General features: G+C 41.0%; 3 protein-coding genes across 6 annotated transcripts in view; 1 reads left to right on the forward strand and 2 right to left on the reverse strand.

Moving 5' to 3' along the window:
• The window catches only part of LOC124136057 (myogenesis-regulating glycosidase-like), a 126,737-nt gene extending 117,820 nt beyond the window's left edge, over nt 1-8,917 (forward strand). For all 3 annotated transcript variants that reach the window (XM_046501825.2, XM_046501827.2, XM_046501826.2), the window contains one exon: nt 6,659-8,917. In XM_046501825.2, the coding sequence (XP_046357781.2) occupies nt 6,659-8,677 (2,019 nt within the window). In that variant the 3' untranslated portion in view covers nt 8,678-8,917. The remainder of the gene's footprint in view (nt 1-6,658) is intronic.
• Nucleotides 8,918-14,373: 5,456 nt separating this feature from the next.
• On the reverse strand, nt 14,374-17,339 carry LOC125372632 (kinetochore protein SLK19-like). Its single transcript, XM_048383087.1, has 3 exons — nt 17,283-17,339; nt 15,302-17,002; nt 14,374-14,421 (listed from the first exon to the last, which is right to left on the reverse strand). The coding sequence occupies exons 1-3, from the start codon at nt 17,337-17,339 to the stop codon at nt 14,374-14,376; spliced, it is 1,806 nt and encodes a 601-aa protein (XP_048239044.1).
• An 898-nt stretch (nt 17,340-18,237) lies between these two features.
• The window catches only part of LOC124136059, a 125,355-nt gene continuing 122,455 nt past the window's right edge, over nt 18,238-21,137 (reverse strand). For both annotated transcript variants that reach the window (XM_046501830.2, XM_046501831.2), the window contains exons 4-5: nt 19,519-19,654; nt 18,238-18,664 (exon numbers count right to left, since the gene is read on the reverse strand). In XM_046501830.2, the coding sequence (XP_046357786.2) occupies nt 18,463-18,664; nt 19,519-19,654 (338 nt within the window). In that variant the 3' untranslated portion in view covers nt 18,238-18,462. The remainder of the gene's footprint in view (nt 18,665-19,518; nt 19,655-21,137) is intronic.

Genomic DNA, 21,137 nt, shown 5'->3' on the forward strand with positions numbered 1-21,137 from the left:
GAGTCTTATGGTCAATTTGTTTTCTTACCCCAGTCGTCATTGAATCAATTTATGTTTGAACAAAATAACCAAGCCACAGAATGCATTTTACCGGAATGAGTTTTTGGTTAAAGTCATCATAAAATTTTACAACATATATTTCAATTATCGATGACAGAAAAAAAGAAACTCGGTATATGTATATGTGGGTCGTAATTATTGATTGTTATCCAAAAATTGTGTCTACTTTGTCCTCCGTCAACTTCTAAGTAATGCCTATCACAATCTCATTAAAATCATACCTTAGTTCTCGCTACCGCTAAACAAAGATCTGAAGACATCCCATTAGGGGTCACGTCAAAACGACCAATCACTGCGTCGCTTACCAGATTATGAGGGGCGGTCGGGTAGCTTAGTGGTTAAAGCGTTCGCTCGTCACGCCAAAGACTCGGGTTCAATTCCCGACATGGGTACAATGTGTGAAGCCCATTTCTGAGGTGTCCCCCGCCGTGATATTGCTGGAATATTGCTAAAAGCGGCGTAAAACCCTACTCACTCACTCACTTACCAGATTATGAAAGTGACAGTCGGAATGTGATCATTTCTAATCATGCAATCTCGAAAACTTTAACATGGGGTATTCCGAACGATAGACAGGGTTTAACGACTGAATCTTTACAATCTAGACCATCTATTAGCGATTCCATAATGTTTTTTTGTTCAGGTTTCAAATTTGTAATCGAGAATTTGTCAAAATATGTCTCGAAGCGTAGTCGCAAATTTGAAATTTGTGCCGTTAAGCACGAGAAAGCTGCCTTCTGATTGGTCATTCCATTGGTCGGTCAAAGTCGTGACCCGTAATGGGATGTCCTCAGATCTTTGTTTAGCGGTAGCGAGAACTAAGATCTGATTTTAATGAGATTGTACCTATCAAACAATTAAATGGATCTGGTGGTCAGACTCGTTGACTTTGTTATCGCATGTCGTCGTACCCCAACGACGTGGATCCTTCATCATAATGTCAATCACTTGATTGTCTTGCCCAGACTCGATCATTTACAGACAGTTGTCATATAGCTGGAATATTGCCGAGTGTGGCGTTAAACAACAAACAAAGTATACCATTATATAAAGGAGGGAGTAAGATAGATCTGGTCCAGCCATTCTTAAGCCATTCGTTGGTAAAACATTTGAGAAAAGTATATGACCTTGAAATATCCTGGTTTCCTCATAACCCTCAGTGTGTCCGGAGTTAAACAAACAAAGAAACAAACAAACATCAGAAAGGAGATCCCGTTAATTTGCTTGAAAAGGTTGCAAAACATATATTTTGTGCAATCCTACGGAAGTCGACATATTGTCCCAGATGTTCAACTTTCGTGACCTTGTTTGATGTTAGTAGGACGACAACTAATTTATGCAACTTTTTGTCCAGTCTTCATCACTCTTGACTCTTAACGTGTTCCATCAACAGATCAGTGCACAATTACACACAATCGTCTCAGAATATAGTCAAACATAAATAAATCGTAAATTATTGGTCTCGCTTTGGTAGTCATTTCTCAAGCGATGACTCGTATAAATGTCAAATAGCATTTCGTATTAAAGTATTAATGCGCCTTAACGTTTCCTGGGAAAATTGTCTCCAGTTCCCATCCTTGACCTGCAAACCATCTCATGGGGATTGGGTGGTCCAATACGATAAACTGGCGAATTGTTTGTCTGGTCCAAACGTGATTACTCCAGGCCGCCGCTAAATTAAGCTTAAATATAGTTCACTGCGGCATAAAACAGCAGTCACTGTGTGGTCCAGATTATTTACAGACTACCGTCATATAGCTGGAATATTTCTGAGTGAGGCGTTAACAAACAAACAAACAAACAAACAAACAACAAACTCATTATCACCTTGAGAACGTGTACGGCTTTGTCATGTCATTAAGTCGTCTTTAAAATATTACACGTAGAACTGTGTTAGCATCACCTTTCTGTAGAGAGACGTGTTACAATGACCTAAATGCCAATTGCCGATGGCTATGATGTCACAAATACGGTATCTTTGTATCTATCAAAATCAGCAGCGCTACATGAGGCGATATCTTTGAAGGGAATCCTGCCTGAGGCTAAAATGATCGCTGTACTAACATATGAAGAAAACACGTTAGAACACAGCCCCAGGTGTATCACCTCATGAGTACCGGGTGACGCAGGTTAGGAGTTGCTGCATATTTGTCGTGGTCGTTGTGGTGGTGTAGTTGTGTTGGCGTTGATGTCACCAACATTTTCAGGACTCTGATTACCAGTTGGTGTTTTCTCAATGGCCTCAACGTTTTCGGATTCTGAGGGGGTAAGTTAATTGCCCTGATGTGTTTCCATTCATTTTGTATGTTTGACTCTTCGTAAGCTTATCTTTTGACGCGGACACAACATCATGGCAAATCATCCCCGGAGACACTCCCTCGGTGTCATATTTCGCATTACCTGGTCACAGGTTATCACAGACTTATATCCTTTACATGACGAGTTGTTATGGTCATTTAGTAGTTTTATCTGAAGCGACGTTGAATAATGCTTCGCAGACTCGTCCTTTGTTATACATATTCTATTTGTTTTCGAATAGCAATTTATTCAAATAAATAAAATCGATTAGAACATTTACATAATTATAAGGAATATGTACTAGAAGCAGTTTCCATATCATGAGGAAGTGTTTCTGAATCTAACAAATAGCGATAACACCGCCAAAAGATTAGCGTATCCTGCTCTGTTGGCGGCACCCGTCACAAACACATGCAAAGGCAAGTAATTTGTTCTGCTGAAAAAAAAAACCACGGGGTACATATGGTACAAATCAAAATTGGGCATTGCCGTGATATGGATCAAATGTCCCCACATGTCTATCATAAAACCGTGAAGGTTGTAACCCTGATCAAATAATTTTTGAGCAAGAGAAGAATCGTATGACGCTCTTTGAAATACCTCAACAGTCCGACATATAGACACCAAAGGCTGGAGCTGCTGGAATATCGTTCTACATGAAGGGAAAGTTGACTATTGGAAAGTTGAAGTCATCCCTCGTGTCTTACCGTCTTGTGGAACGTTGTTTTGTCACTCTGAATCTGTATTCACAGATCTACAGATTAAACAGGTGAGGCGGTTTCACTGATCTCTGATATTTCAAACCCGCGAAGATCCGGGATGGTAAAGGTCTTCAGCAACCCATGCTTGCCGTAAAAGGCGACTATGCTTGTCAAAAGAGGCTACTAACAGAATCAGGTGATCAGGCTCGCTCGATTATTTACAAACCGCCGTCATATAGATGGAATATTGCTAAGTGCCGCGTTCAACAACTCACAGAGACAACAACAAAATGATATCTGTTGGAGCGGGCTGCAAGTTACTAGAATATAAGCTGTTTGAAAACCCACGTTTATCCCAATGAAAAGTCTCCTTGTAGTAGTGACCTTGTCGATGTGACAAGGTCATAACGCACCTCTAATCATGGGAGCTAATAGATCTTTAGTACACGTAAGTGTGGATTTATTTTCTGGTTAGGACAATGGAAAACAAAATCCCTTCCTCGTTATGCTGGAGAACATGTGAACACCGGTAGCCTGCCTCACGTGATGCCCGCAGGCTTTTCCTACAAGCAACTTAAAGGCACTGAACACGTTAAGACCTTTGTCTTGCAAAGATGTTCAAGTGCGATAGGACGGGACTACCATTCAAGCTAAGCCCCTATTGTACAATACGTTTGTGTTATTACGACTGTGTCTTGAGAGCGTGTTGTGAGACATGCAGGTGTCATAATCTGTTGTTAATTGTAAGGTGAGGTGAAATGGGGCTTTAACGTCGCGTCCAAGATTATTACACTTATATAGCGACGTGCATGTACGTGTGTGTGTTTGTGTGGCTGCTTGTACTAGTCCGGACTGATGCCGATTTATAGTGCTAGCTCACTGAGATACCATGCCGCAGTTTAACATGAATATCCCACTCAGACACAGTATACTGACTCCGAGCCGACCAGTCCTTGTTTTATCCCCTTAATGCCGAGCGCCAGACAGGGTAACAACAAGTACCATCTTTTAACGTCTTTTGGTATGACGCGGCCGGGGATCCGGGCGGACGCTCTACCACAAGACCACGGAGGCGGTTGTTAATTGTAAGGATTGATTTCAAATCACCCGCCTAGCGCTCGGGGCGCGGACATCTGTGAGGAACACCGAACATACTTACGTCTCTCCCTTCCATTGACTTACCCACCTGAATGTGAAATAAAAATTGTTTGTTTGTTGTTAAACGCCGCGCTCAGCAATATTCCAGCTATATGACGGCGGTCTGTAAATAATTGAGTTCGGACCAGACACTCCAGTGATTGATATCATCAACATCGATCTACGCAATTGGGATACGATGACATGTATAAACCAAATCAGCGAGCCTAACCACCTGATCCCGTTAGTCGCCTCTTACAACAAGCATAGTCAGTCGTCAACTATTGCTGTATGTATATTATACGTCGGTGAATCAGGATATTTTGTGCGTTTGTTTGTCTATTTGTGACTTGGTTGATGAATGTCATCGTATTCCTATTGCGTAGATCGATGCTCATGTTCTCAATCACTGGATTGTCTGGGTACATGGGTACAATATGTGAAATCCATTTCCGGTGTACCCCGCCGTGATCTAGCTGGAATATTGCTAAAAGCGGCGTAAAACCATACTCACTCACTCCAATCATCATTCCAATATTGTTAGTTCCCCTGGGCCACGTGAATCGTGAATGTTGAAGCTTTGCGGTGCGTTACTGGTTAAAGAAGGACACCTGTTTTCTGGGTGCCATCAATGGTTTGTAAACACCTGGTATCATCAATTGTTTGTGAACACCTGGTATCTTCAATGGTTTGTAAACACCTGGTATCTTCAATGGTTTGTGAGCACCTGGTATCATCAATGGTTTGTGAGCACCTGGTATCATCAATGGTTTGTGAGCACCTGGTATCTTCAATGGTTTGTGAACACCTGGTATCTTCAATGGTTTGTAAACACCTGGTATCTTCAATTGTTTGTGAACACCTGGTATCTTCAATTGTTTGTGAACACCTGGTATCTTCAATGGTTTGTAAACACCTGGTATCTTCAATGGTTTGTGAACACCTGGTATCATCAATGGTTTGTGAACACCTGGTATCTTCAATGGTTTGTGAACACCTGGTATCTTCAATGGTTTGTGAACACCTGGTATCTTCAATTGTTTGTGAACACCTGGTATCATCAATGGTTTGTGAACACCTGGTATCTTCAATGGCTTGTGAACACCTGGTATCATCAATGGTTTGTAAACACCTGGTATCATCAATGGTTTGTAAACACCTGGTATCATCAATGGTTTGTGAACACCTGGTATCATCAATGGTTTGTGAACACCTGGTATCATCAATGGTTTGTAAACACCTGGTATCTTCAATGGCTTGTGAACACCTGGTATCATCAATGGTTTGTAAACACCTGGTATCATCAATGGTTTGTGAACACCTTGTATCATCAATGGCTTGTAAACACCTGGTATCATCAATGGTTTGTAAACACCTGGTATCATCAATGGTTTGTGAACACCTGGTATCATCAATGGTTTGTAAACACCCGGTATCATCAATGGTTTGTGAACACCTGGTATCTTCAATGAAGTTTGACAGCGGTTCGTGAGTGAACATGTACCAAAAAGTATCAATACCCCAACGTGTTAGACATTTTAATAATTATTATTATATATTTCATCAGTGATGGGTACCCAGTAGGATGAAATGGTCATGTGGCTGTTAACCTCCCAGCTTCTAACAAGACAGCTTGGGAAAGATTGTATACTCCCCTGCGAGTTGAGAAAGAAATTCGAGTGCACACAGGTCCACTGACGGGACCTTTGAGCATGCTTCAGGGCATGGAATTGGCGCATTAGCATACATGTGTCGAGGTTTTACTGACGTCGCCTGGTTTAGGTTCAGAGCAAACTAATCTGAATTTAGGCCTTTAAAATAAATAAAGAAAATCAAAGTTTTCCTACCGCTAAACAAAGTTCTGAGGACATTCCATAACAGGTCACATCAGAAGTGCTTTTCGCTTACTTTGACCGGCAAATGAAACGACTGACAAGAAGTCGACATTACCCAGTCAGAAAGCACCTTTCTGGCACCAGTTTATAACTGGCAACTTTCATTCAAAACTTCTCTTTGAAAACTATTTTGACAAGTTCTCGATTCAAAATTTGAAAACTGAACAAAAGAATATTCTCAGACTGGAAAGTCTAATAGATGGCCGATATTGTATGGCAGTACTTCCCACGAGCTGTGTCTCCCCTATTCAAACACTAATCCCATTGAAGCCACACGTAAACGATGATGTTCGCGGATGCAGCCCGTAACTGTCGTTCGTAATACTCCGTGTTAACCCTTTCAAGTTGCATGATGAGAAAACACATTCAGTTGGTCACTTTCCTGTTCTGGTAAGCGACGCTCTGATTGGTCGGTTGAAAGGTCGTTCTGATGTCCTCACATCGTTGTTCAGCGGTAGCGAGAATTAAGATCTGACTTTTATGAGATTGTACCTTAGGTTTGGTCTCAGGTTTTGTAATTGGTTTCATCTCTTTCATTTATCCCTCGTTTTCCTTTGTCTGTTATAGGAGCATCAGACCAAGAAGGAACTGCTGCTACACTACCGTGTTCATATTTTCGTGGCTGTCATCTTTGTCATCACAGTGTCGTTCGTAAGTGCAGCTTGGTATTTCCACGACAAGCAAGTAGAAGACTTAGCGACAACCCAGAAGATCTTCTTTGATCCACGAAGCCGTGTTCTGACCCTGAGAGACCAAGTGACGGGAGACGATCTGACAGGTCATCTGGCTCAAGATCTACCAAAATGGCAGCTTCCCCTCCATTGCCCTATCTCAGAGAAGGGCGACCCAAATGCAAAGGAATGCAAATGGAAAAAGAACGCCATCTTGAGGATTGGTTACTTCAAAGAAGGATTGATTCAATGTTATAATATTTCATGGGAGTACAGAAACAAGAATCATGTTCCTTTTGATTGTTTTGACTTGGGAAGCGCATTTTGGTACGGGTCCTCAAATATGACGAATGATATGCTGCCAATAACAGGCAAGTTTTCCTTTGATCCGAATGTGTACCGACTGAAGGGTAATGGCGTGTTGAGCAACGTTTTGGAATATTATTGGTTGTCGTCTCAAGCTGAGGCTATCGTTGTCGACTCAAATGACCCTCTTCACATATCATGGAACGATACGGTTCCAGGAAAAGTGTGTCTTATATCCAACTACACAGAACCGTTTTACAGCTATACTCAGTCCTTACTCCCACATCTGAACTATACAGTGTGCAATGGCGTGGACATGGTGGAAACGCACGCTTTCATGAGGAAATACTTTCTGTCCCCATCAGGGCCCCCTTTACCGAGTGGCAATGTCCTCACGCATCCTCATTACTCTGTCCAAGCACGTGACTATGATCGTGATGTCACTGAAACGGAAGTCATGGCGATGACGTCAGAAATAGCTGACAAGGATTTGAATTGCAGCACTCTCGAGATTGATGGCAATTGGCAAAAAACACTTGGGGATCTAGATTTGGATCAAGAGAAATTCGCCAATATCACAGCTATGTTGGATTCTATTTCTGCTTCAAAGTGCAAAATGTCACTTGAAATCACTCCTTTCTTTCATTTCAGTTCTGTTAATTTCAAAGAAGGTGTTGAGAGAGAGTTATTTGTAATGGACGCTGGGGGCGTGGTTCCCGGTCTCACGACCCTCGGAGAAGACTTTGCTGGAGTCTTGGATGTTTCTAACCCAGCGGCCAAAGCCTGGTTTACAGGAAAAGTCAATAATTTGGTCTCAAAGTACCAAACCAGTGCATTTCGATTCAGCTATGGCACCAAAGCATGGATGCCTTACAAACCACACTTCGAACACAACGATTTGACTCCAAACAAAATCCGTCGGTTGTACACTGAAATGGTTACCTCTATTAGTCAGAACGTCGTCTTCGAACAGACATCACAGTCACAACATGTCGGAGAACTGATTAGTGTAAGGACATCCATCAAGACTTCTGGCGAGAAGACCTGTCTCACCAACACGCTAGCCAGAGCACTAACACTGGGACTCTTAGGATATCCTTTTATTCTTTCAGACGGCTTTGACCTATATGACGCTGTAACACATTCGACAAGCGGAATGCCTAGCATGGACTTGTATATCAGATGGATGCAGTTGTCGGCCTTCTTCCCAGCCGTGAAATACTCCATCCCACCTTGGTCTTACGGTAGTGCGTGTGTGCAGGTGGCGAAGAACATGAGCCATATCCACCAGACTCACGTCGTGCCTATCATAAACAATCTGGCCGATGACATCAAGAAAGGTTTGCCGATCATGAGACCAGTGTGGTGGATGGATTCCAACAACGTCACTGCCCATAGGGTGGCGGATGAGTTCCTGGTAGGCAACAAACTTCTTGTAGCTCCTGTTGTGTGTGAGGGTACCACCACGAGGGGAATCTTCTTTCCCAAAGGAATATGGTCGGATCACAATAATGGTGGAAGGGTGTTGGTGGGGCCAAAATATATTGAGAATTACACTGTTGGTCAGTTCCAGATACCATATTTTACACGGATGCAGCAATACCCATGATCATCACGGACCTTGCTTGGGATAGCTGTTGGCAAAGATGCAAGTTTAGTCGTAGCCAAGTGATGGACGTTCCAAGTCGTAAGGCCGTTGGTGCAATTTATTCTCTTGCAATGAGGTGGATCCTTGGATTCTGAGACGATTAAATACTCTTAAAATCTTCAGGAGACATACAACACAGCTATAGACACTACCAGTTCCAGCCCACTAGTCCTTACAATAATTACATATAGCAAAACCCTTGAAAATGGCAAGTTTCTACTAGACCTTGTGATACCTTAACTATTGGACAGTTTGGCAAGGGCTATAGGACCAGTGCAAATTTCTAATGCTGCAACATATTGAGATATGTTCTTGACATGAACCTGTGCCCTTCCCATGGCAGGGGCGGTCGGGTAGCCTAGTGGTTAAAGCGTTCGCTCGTCACGCCGAAGACCCGGGTTCGATTCCCGACATGGGTACAATGTGTGAAGCCCATTTCTGGTGTCCCCCGCCGTGATATTGCTGAAATACTGCTAAAAGCGGCGTAAAACCATACTCACTCACTCACTCACCCTTCCCATGGCAAGGTAATCCGTTAGTTGTGTTTATAACATTCCCTGGCTACAGCTGGACACACATAATATCATATCAAACAGTTGAGTGGTGTAGTGTAAAGCCAATATTTTTATATTGACTTATGCCCATCTATTGTTCGTCATTATGTTCTATACACTTACAATAGCACCACTCTCCTACACCAATCTCTTACATCTGCAATACACAGATGTGTTTGTGTTGATCTGTAAGTGGCATGAAGTTAATACTCTGACATCTGAGTTCAAAGTGCAATAACTGCCGTGCTTTTGTCATTCATAATGTATACACAAGGAATAATGTTAATATCTCAAAAATAAATTTTGAAAAAAATATGTTGTCATAATAAGATAATGTCGTAGCAGTGAGCTCCTCCTGAGTGAAGGCAAACAATAAATCTTAGTCATTAGTGCATTCACACTTAGTCCAGTGAGTGAGTATGGTTTTACGCCGCTTTTAGCAATATTCCAGCAATATCACGGCGGGGGACACCAGAAATGGGCTTCACACATTGTACCCATGTCGGGAATCGAACCTGGGTCTTCGGCGTGACGAGCGAACGCTTTAACCACTAGGCTTCCCGACCGCCCCACTATTTTCAAGAGCCTATAGTTAGTGCATATTAGCACACGTGTGTTCAGTCAACAGGAGAAATACATCTGTAACTGAGCCCCTTATTTCCGCTAAATCAGGTTTGTTACTAAAATAATGTCACAAAATTTCACGATTTCCATGACTGAGTAACCGAATCTCACGTTGCAAGGGATCGCAGTGACGTCATTCAATGCTTTAGCAAAGCTTTCAAAAACAGAAATGGTAGACATTTTGACGGTATTTGACGCAACAGTGATCAAAATGGTGTTTGACTTCAACCACATGTTCCCGTATGAACGGTTGATTTGCCGTTGCATGTGTTTGTGATGGATGTCACCGGAGAAGCAGGGTGCGCTCACCTTTTCACGAACACCCGAAGTCATCACTTGTTGGATGTGATTCAAAAACACATGCTCATGACATAGTCGGAATCCTACAATAGACTCTGTTTTGGCAGAGATGTCTTATGAAAGTGGAAAGTATTTTTGCCCTTTATTTAGATAGCGTGACTTAAACAGTGTGTGAGTGAGTGAGAGATGTTTGACGTCACTTTGATAGCCGCGAGCACCGTTATAGTGATACAAATCTTATTCCCGATAGTTATACTTCGCAATGTAGGTTAAACATCTGTGTTTTATGATAAAAAAAAAGTTTCCTTTGCGATAGATCATTGAGGATAAACAATATTCAGGGTGGCAAGTAAAGTACATGATTTTTTACCGGACACAAGATTTTTTATATATATTTTTAATTTAGCTTAACGTCAGTATGTATATCTCAGCGCTGAAAACACCACACTTATTAAATTGTAGAGGGATAACGTGATATGTGTGTTTGTTTTCTATTTAGTCAGATAACGTTACCAGATAGGACACGTGTATAATGTACTTCCTCGTGTATGTATGTCTTACAGATTCAATGATTGGCTGTTTAAGTCTCATGGGTTTCATTTTCAATTTGAATTTACTGTTGTTGTTTAATCTTACAATTTTGTTTTGTTACTTCAAATGTTTCGCTACATATCATCATCATTGTTATATTCGGTAAATAAATATCTTGAAGAAAATCTTTCGTTGTTAGTGAGTTCAGGGTCGCCGAGGTGGCCTAGTGGTTAAAGCGTTCGCTCGTCACGCCAGAGACCCGGGTTCGATTCCCAACATTGGTACAATGAGTGAAGCCCATTTCAGGTATCCTGGAATACCGCTGAAAGCGGCGTAAAACCTCACTCACTGACTGACTCACTCACTCACTCACTCACTCACTCACTCGTAGTGGGTTTTGTTAGGCATTATTGGTACTGATAAAAATACACCCGTCAAGATCCGGGATAGACCAGGTCTTCAGCAACCCATGCTTAACGTAAAGGCGACTGTGCTTGTAGGATCGGGTGCTCAGGCTCGCTGACATGGTTGATGCATGTCCTCGTATACCAAGTACTGGATTGTCTTGTCCCGACTCGATAATTTACAGACCTCCGTCAGATGGAATATTGGATTGCGGCGTTAACAAACTGATAAAAGCGCTGTTTGTTGATCTTCCTGTTAACAGCGCACAACTCATATGAGTTGGCTTCAGTGACACATATTACAGACGTTGTCAACGTGATCACAACCCACGAGCACGGTTGTGGCAGGACAGACCAAGGGTCATCTACGAGGCGAATCTAGGATCCAACGAGTCATTTGTATTTTGTCCACGACCGAATTTGTTCGACACAAGTCTTTGTTTATCGTCGTTCGTATATAGACATTTCCGATGTACATCCAATTGAAGTTCGCTTAGTATATAGAAATAAGGCACTAAGACAAATATTGTTTATATTTACATAACATTTATTAAAAATATCCAAAACATACATTTCACATTCGCTTACATTGTAATTAGTAAGAACGACAGAAGCTTATTTCACTCCAAATATCACAAAAATGCTACAACAACAAAAACAGCGCAAAAAATCAACAGACCCTGATAGCGATTTTCCATCAGCGAACACGTCCATCAGCAAGTGCTCGGTAACATACTTCCTGAAATTGTATGATTTTGGTCTCTTATGGCAAGTAATATGTAGTAACATCAACTTGGCCGGGGTAAACGTAATGTTATACTGCGCCTTCTGCCACTGACTACACCCTCGCTCTATGTCTATAGGTAACGAATAAGCACATGCACTCAAGCGAGAAAGACATGATATTATAGTTCGTAATTGGGGAAAAACATAGAGTCGGCATTGTCAATTCAGCATATATCTTTCCTTTGTGTGTGTTCTTTCATATAATAAAATGATCTTGTAGAAAGTGTTTGAAGCTTTGGAAGTGACGTTTAAAACAATGTTCATCGCAACACTCATATAGAGGACATTTCATGTGTCGAGTAAAGTATCTCCATTTCACGAGATCTCCGTCACGAGATGAGAGAAACATGATATTTCTCGAGACATGTGGAATATCCTATTTATTATATACTTGTTGTGTAGTTGTCTGCCGGAAAATTAAATGTTTTCATTACAAATGTTAAACCTTGAAACGTAAATTCTCCTTACCTAACCACCCCTTGTATTTGCGACTAAAAAGTAGTTCCGTTTGCAAAGTCTTAAAAACTAAAGTAACAAAACATATTTAGGATCACGAAATTTCTGTAAATATTATATAATATACGAAATCAACTTTAACCAAACATATTCTTGAAAACTACGAGACCGCTGTTGGAAGCGAAAGAATACACGCTTGTCAGGCAAGTAACTAAAATGACGTTTTGAGAAACGAGCAGTCTCGATTGACGAGTAAAATGAGAAATTCACAGTTTATAACGAAACATTTTCAAGAGAATAACTAGCGGCTTAAGCGATATTTACTCAATAAATGACTATTTGTCATTATTTTGCCTTGTCAATGTGGAAGTAACCTAAAACAGAAGTCAACAGTCTGTGTACGGGCCAGACACTTACGATAAAGGGAGACAATTTAAGGGGAAGTAACTTTTGTATGACAATAGTTCCGTCAAAGTGATATGTTCGCAGCAGTGAAATATCTAGTGCAATGTTCACTGTAATGAAAAAATCACTTTTCTCAAATTCGGAAAACTCACTTTTTCACACTGAAGTATATAATAATTATGAATATTGGACGACAATCCATTTAACCCTTGGGTTCCTATTTGAAGCAACCGGGATTATTGTACGTAAACAGGATTTCAATAGCAGTTTATTACTGTAACTTTCAAGCAGCAATCCCTCAATAGATCTTTATACACATAGGAATTGTTGACCAGAAAATGTTCCTGTTATTTTGTAAATAAGCGACAAAACCCTTTTCATATACAATAGAGCTCTCTGCATAAAGCACAGTCGATTGTACGATTCAGACTATATCAAAAGCATGTGTTTATGAATCACTATCAAATAGTGACGATACCAGGTTTTCGCGAAAAGGTGAGCGTATCCTGCCACACCGTCGGTACCCGTCACAAACACATGCAAAGGCAATTCAACTGTTCACCTGAAAAAGCACGGGAACATATGGTACAAGTCAAAATAGGGAATTGCATCGGATATCATTTTTGTCACTGATGCGTCAAATTTGGAAATGTCCTCAACATGTCTACCATAAAACTGTAAGCTTTACTGAGACCAGGAATGTTGTAACCTTGATCAAACAACTTCTGAGCAAGAGTCGGAAGCACCGACATATATAGCACAACAGTAAAATCATCGTGGTCTATCTCACAATGTCACACCACGAGACCATGTAGTCAGCAATATATTAGCTACTACAGGAGATCATGTAGACAATATATTAGCTACTACACGAGATCAAATAGTCAGCAATATGTTAGCTACTACACGAGATCATGTAGGTCATATATTAGCCATTACACGAGATCAAATAGTCAGCAATATATTAGCCACTACACGAGATCAAATAGTCAGCAATATATTAGCCACTACACGAGATCAAATAGTCAGCAATATATTAGCCATTACACGAGATCAAATAGTCAGCAATATATTAGCCACTACACGAGATCAAATAGTCAGCAATATATTAGCCATTACACGAGATCAAATAGTCAGCAATATATTAGCCACTACACGAGATCAAATAGTCAGCAATATATTAGCCACTACACGAGATCAAATAGTCAGCAATATGTTAGCTCCTACACGAGATCAAATAGTCAGCAATATATTAGCTCCTACACGAGATCAAATATCAGCAATATGTTAGCTACAACAATAGATCAAATAGTCAGCAATATATTAGCTACTACACGAAATCAAATATCAGCAATATGTTAGCTACTAAACGAGATCATGTAGACAATATTTTACCTTTGTCACGAGATTATGTAGGCAATATCTTAACTCCTACACACGATCAAATAGACAGGATTATATTAGCTACTATAAGACATCATGTAGGCACTATATTAGCTAGTTCATGTAAGCATGTGTAGTCAGCAATATAACAGTTCCTGCACGAGAACATGTTGGCAGCAACATATTATACAGTAAGTTACACACGAGCACGGCATCACCGCAGGAAGGCAGCAGCTGGTCTCACGTTGTAATCTAAGGCAAACTAGGATATTCACGAAACTAATTACATTCATTCTGGTCGGATTTCCCCGATACTGGAACAACTATTGATTTACCAAACTTAAATTCACATGACTAGATGTTGTCTTACTATGTCTGACTTGGGCCATCAACGATATCATTCGGTATGAAAAATAAAGATTAATAGCAACATTTCTGCTTGCACTTTTTTTTTAAATCGTGGGAGTGATTCACCATTCGTCGTTTCCAGACATTCAAATACAGACAGTACAGGAACATCAACTAGTAGCCTTTATTCAGCTACAAGACCCCCCCCCCCCCCCCCCCCCCCCCCCACACACACACACACACACACACACTCCGCCAGCAGGAGCTAGCAGTTGGTACGGGTCAGTTGGTACTCTGTGCTCATTCTCTTACTCTCTTCTCTTGCAATTTACGATGTACTTAGGTACAAAGCACCAACGAGTTCATTACAAGTAGGGCGCACCGATTTTAAATAGGACACGGGACAAAGGGCGGACATGACAAAGGACAGCTTGTACAATTACACAGCTTATACTGCACCATTGATCGAAATGATTATTTCTTTCACATCATACACAGACTATATATATATAAATATATGTAACACAACAGTAAAAGGTCTACACAACTTCCTTTATAAACACAACATCATCATGGTGTGCACTGCATCCTTTATATATACACCTCCATTAAAAGGCCAACATTGAATGTTTTGCAAATACAAAATATACTGTCGCATCATTTAACATTTCAACACGTGCGATGACATCACACACTGCGTCCTTTAACAGCAAAACAACTACATTCATTACATCCTTTAACAACACAACGCTGACATCCACATACATTACATCCTTTAACAATTCAACACCTACATTCTCAGCATTCACTGCTTCATTTAACAATTCAACACCTACATTCACATCATTCACTGCATCCTTTAACAATTCAACACCAACATTCACATCATTCACTGCATCCTTTAACAATTCAACACCCACATTCACATCATTCACTGCATCCTTTAACAGTTCAACACCAACATTCACATCATTCACTGCATCCTTTAACAGTTCAACACCTACATTCACATCATTCACTGCATCCTTTAACAGTTCAACACCAACATTCACATCATTCACTGCGTCCTTTAACAGTTCAACACCTACATTCACATCATTCACTGCATCCTGTAACAGTTCAACACCAACATTTACATCATTCACTGCATCCTTTAACAGTTCAACACCTACATTCACATCATTCACTGCATCCTTTAACGGTTCAACACCAACATTCACATCATTCACTGCATCCTTTAACAATTCAACACCCACATTCACATCATTCACTGCATCCTTTAACAGTTCAACACCAACATTCACATCATTCACTGCATCCTTTAACAGTTCAACACCTACATTCACATCATTCACTGCATCCTTTAACAGTTCAACACCTACATTCACATCATTCACTGCATCCTTTAACAGTTCAACACCAACATTCACATCATTCACTGCATCCTTTAACAGTTCAACACCTACATTCGCATCATTCACTGCATCCTTTAACAGTTCAACACCTACATTCACGTCATTCACTGCATCCTTTAACAGTTCAACACCAACATTCACATCATTCACTGCATCCTTTAACAGTTCAACACCAACATTCACATCATTCACTGCATCCTTTAACAGTTCAACACCTACATTCACGTCATTCACTGCATCCTTTAACAGTTCAACACCTACATTGACATCATTCACTGCATCCTTTAACAGTTCAACACCAACATTCACATCATTCACTGCATCCTTTAACAGTTCAACACCAACATTCACATCATTCACTGCATCCTTTAACAGTTCAACACCTACATTCGCATCATTCACTGCATCCTTTAACAGTTCAACACCTACATTCACGTCATTCACTGCATCCTTTAACAGTTCAACACCAACATTCACATCATTCACTGCATCCTTTAACAGTTCAACACCAACATTCACATCATTCACTGCATCCTTTAACAGTTCAACACCTACATTCACATCATTCACTGCATCCTTTAACAGTTCAACACCTACATTCACGTCATTCACTGCATCCTTTAACAGTTCAACACCCACATTCACATCATTCACTGCATCCTTTAACAGTTCAACACCAACATTCACATCATTCACTGCATCCTTTAACAATTCAACACCCACATTCACATCATTCACTGCATCCTTTAACAATTCAACACCAACATTCACATCATTCACTGCATCCTTTAACAGTTCAACACCTACACTCACATCATTCACTGCATCCTTTAACAGTTCAACACCAACATTCACATCATTCACTGCATCCTTTAACAATTCAACACCTACATTCACGTCATTCACTGCATCCTTTAACAGTTCAACACCAACATTCACATCATTCACTGCATCCTTTAACAGTTCAACACCAACATTCACATCATTCACTGCATCCTTTAACAGTTCAACACCCACATTCACATCATTCACTGCATCCTTTAACAATTCAACACCCACATTCACATCATTCACTGCATCCTTTAACAGTTCAACACCCACATTCACATCATCAACTATACATACAAACAGAGTATACGCCTAAGTGTATGAGTGCAGTTACTGAAAGGTGTTGACGCTGCGTTAAGAGGGGCGACTTCGGTTTTCCAATAGTCAAGTTTAGCTTTCCCCATATTCCAGGATCTCCTACTATGGTGTCTACATTTCACAACTTTAGAGGTACAATCGAACATGTACTTTCGACCAAAATTTCAAAGTTACTCATACGAATATTGCTGAACCGCTACATGATCAGGTTTACAGCATTAAAGGCCTCAAGGCAGAATACAAACACCTTTTGTTGAACACCTGGTGCCATCGCCATTCGACGCTGAATCATAAACACATGTATAGGAAATAGTTGGAATCGTGCAGTGGACAGTGGCTTTTGAAAGAATTTTTTATGATTATGGAAATGTTTTGCCGCTTTTATTATATGATTACATATATGGCCGACCATTGGAATAACGTCATCTGCCTGTCAATACAACAAATATAAAACTCTCTCTCTCTCTCTCTCTCTCCCTCTCTCTCTCTTTCTCTCTCTCTCTCTCCCTCTCTCTCTCCAGCTTCATCAAAACAAAACACTCTTCGTCACGACATGTGTATAATATTATTATTTCGTGATGGGAATAAATGATGAGCGTTATTAATATTTCCCATTTCACGAGACCAATAATTGTATTTACTTGAAAGAAACACGATCTGTTCAGCATCTTGTTAAAACCTGACCCGGTGACCCTGGCTACTGCCTCACAATATGAAGTCTCCGTATATTAATTACAAAATATGAACAGATATCGCTCTTGCAAAACCACGATCGTTCATACGGCAGTTAACATTACCAGCCGAAAACGATTCGACCTGCAACTGCATCAACCTCAAACTCAAATTCAACCTCTTGGGGTTCAACCTCTCCTATATCTCTCGTGTCTCATGTTCCTTACTGTCAGGTCAGAGCCTTCGTGGTCAAGTGGTATAGCGTCCACCCGGAGAGCGGAAGGTCCGGGGTTCGATGCCCGGCCGCGTCACACCAAAAAGACGTTAAAAAACGGTGGTACTTGTTGTTACCCTATCTGGCGCTCGGCATTAAGGGGTTAAAACAAGGACTGGTCAGCTCGGAGTCAGTATAGTGTGTGTGAGTGGGGTATTCATGTTAAACTGCGGCATGGTACCTTAGTGGGCTAGCACTATAATCGGCATCAGTCCTGACTAGTACAATCAGCCTCTGACATACACGCACACGTGCATACATGCATGTCGCTATATAAGTTCAATAACGTTTGACGGGACGTTCAACCCCATTTCACCTCGCCTACTGTCAGGTCAAGAGAAATGAAAAAGTGGCATATTTCTCCCGCTGTCAGTTCAGGTCACTTGAACAAGACCTTCCCAAATACACCAAGCTAAATGATAAGGCACTGAAGCATCTGACAGAGTCGCTACGTTTGAAACAGAAGTAATAGATAACTTGACAGGACAATCAAAGAGGCGAGAGGTTTGAAGCGGAAACCGTCGCTTGCATGTTCGTTGCAAACAGGGGAGGTAACTCCTTTCATGAAAGTGTTCAGGAGGTCCACTATGGCGTGTCCGCAGTACACGTGCACCGGTTGTATGATGCATCCCCGTATCCCGTTCTGAAAGCTGGAAGAGAAATAGGAGACGTTGAGTTATGTTTAGTGAGCAGTTTTCCAGTGACCGTCCGCGCGCGTGTGTGTGTGTGTGTGTGCTTGGTGTGTGTGGTGTGTTTTTGTGTGTTTGTCTGTGCGTGGGTGTGGGTGTGGGTGTGTGTGTGTTTATGTGTGTGCGTGAGTGTGTGTGTGTCAGTGTGGGTGTATGTGAGTGTGTGTGAATGAGTGAGTGACTGTGTGTGTGTCTCTTTGTGTGAGTGTGTGTATGTGTGTGCGTGCGTGCGTGCGTGTGTGTGTGCACCAATTGATGTTAATATTAGGGTAACATTGGAAGTAAAAGACTCAATTTCTGGTTATTGCTTGTTATTTCTGAAAAAAATTGTTTTGTCAAACCAAAACCAAAACCCAGAATATGAAATAATGGACGGCCTCACAGTGAGGTGAAAGCACAAGGCGGAGTAAAATTAGCAAGGCAGGCACAAGTGCAGGTAACGTGTAGCATAGATGACGTTAAAATCCTTCATGGGCATGGACGGTTGGCTTTCAAGTAATAAGCAATTGTTTGTTATTGCTTAACGCCACACTCAGCAACATTCCAATTAAATGACGGCGTTCTGTAAATAATCGAGTCTGGACCAGACAATCCAGTACTTGACATCATAAGCATTGACCTCCACAATTGGGATACAATGACATGCATCAACCAAGTCAGGGAGCCTGACCAGCCGATCCCGCTTCTTACAACAAGCAGGGTTGCTGAAGACCAACTCTAACCCGGGTCTTCACGGGTAAGTAATTACTTTGTGCAGTGTGGTGTATGTTACATAAATATCCGATACTTGCTAAGACAAGCGCTCTTGTACACACCCGCAGAAGCTGTGAATTTCCTCGTTGACTGTTTTAGACTGGTGGATGCTGACGTTGAATGTCTCCTCAATCTGCTTGTAACACGGCGTGATTCTTTCATCCTGCTTCATCATACAGCTGCTTGACTTGATGTATACTACACAATGAAACATAGGGATCACAGTGAATGACTGAGTGACAAGCATAGATTGCTGAAGACCTAGTCTGACCCGGATCTTCACTGGTGAGTCTAAGTATTTAACACTATCACCAGCCTGGTTCCCTGGGTATGCTGCGCTGACGCTACACCAGCACAGCATGCCCAGGGAACCAGGCTGCAAAATCACAGGCATGTCGAGGCGTGGCAGGTCGTGGGGCAAGTCCGGAAGTGAAACGCTTCCTTTAAACAAACGAGCAAGGGTCATTATATCGATAAGTTTACATTCGAACACCAATCAGTTGATCTTTCCTGAGTGACGCAACTTGGTGGCAACTATAAAAGAGAGTACAGTAAACTACGTTTATAACGAACACGCTTATAACGAACCGGCGGATATAACGAACTGTTTTTGGGTCCCGTACATTTGCTGTATATATGCTGTATATATACTTTTAACGAACTACGGTTATAACGAACTAAAAATTGTGGTCCCTTTGAGTTCGTTATAACCGTAGTTTACTGTATTTCTATAACGCACATGAGGTACTTGTACACCGACACTGCTTGTGTTCGATTTAAAAACCTGGAAGACCCAAGTGACCGACATATGACCCACATTAACCTTGGTAGACCAATGTTAGCACAAGTTAACGGATTTACGTCATACCTCGGTCATATTCTGATTAGCAGCCTCCAAGTGACGTCATCCTTAAGGTTCGCTAGTTTAAATTATTTATTCAACCACGAATAAAAGCTTTCAATTATTATAATTTACATGATATTGATAGCATATTTAACTTTCGATTGTTGATGTTCTCAGCTAGCCTGGCGCTTTTGACCAATTCTTTTGCCATCATACCTTCTTTATTTAATGCATGTAAAACGACCAGCAATTTCAAAATAACGTGAAGAACATCTAAAAGGGATGCATCAAAAATCATCATCAAATTTGCATTATTGATTCTTAAGTATACATATATCAACAATCAAAAGGTAAATTTTCCTGGCCCACATCAAAATAAATATACACGATCAGTACTTATATGTAAATTAGTTAATTAAATTCATTAAAAAATGCTAATAAATGAAAGGAATAAGTTTTAACTAACTCGTCAATTGGAGACTGTCAACCAGAGTTGCTCATCCCGGGTGTTCTGTATGACTTTAATCAGTTAACATGCGCTAACATTGGACAAGCACAGTTATCGCTGATAAAACGCTGGTCAACAGGTTAAACTTGGACGTCTAGGGTGTGGAAATCAAACGCAAGCCCGCCAAGAAGTAACATGATTGAATCATCTCGACACTAAACGGCTGTCAAATACAGTTCACCGAACTTAACCGAGAACATCTGATTGTAATGAAAGGGCGATAACTCTGGATGTCTTTACTGCGTCTTCAAGCTGCAAAGGTGTCGGTGGAACGGTTCGCTTACCATTCTTATGAATACATTTTAGATAAACGGTCGAAAATTATGCCG

The sequence above is a fragment of the Haliotis rufescens genome, unplaced genomic scaffold, assembly GCF_023055435.1.
Source record: "Haliotis rufescens isolate VD_foot unplaced genomic scaffold, xgHalRufe1.0.p SCAF_44, whole genome shotgun sequence".
In the NCBI taxonomy this organism is placed as follows: Eukaryota; Metazoa; Mollusca; class Gastropoda; order Lepetellida; family Haliotidae; genus Haliotis; species Haliotis rufescens.

Excerpts from the sequence above, each read along its gene's own strand:
- LOC125372632 (XM_048383087.1), bottom strand. The coding sequence starts at position 17,339 with ATGGCACCAGGTGTTCAACAAAAGGTGTTTGTATTCTGCCTTGAGGCC. Across the intron at positions 17,003-17,282 it reads GCCTTGAGGCCTTTAATGCT|GATGCAGTGAATGATGTGAA; the intron begins GTAAACCTGATC and ends GAACTGTTAAAG. Across the intron at positions 14,422-15,301 it reads AAGCAGTGAATGCTGAGAAT|TTTGCCTTAGATTACAACGT; the intron begins GTAGGTGTTGAA and ends TGAATATCCTAG.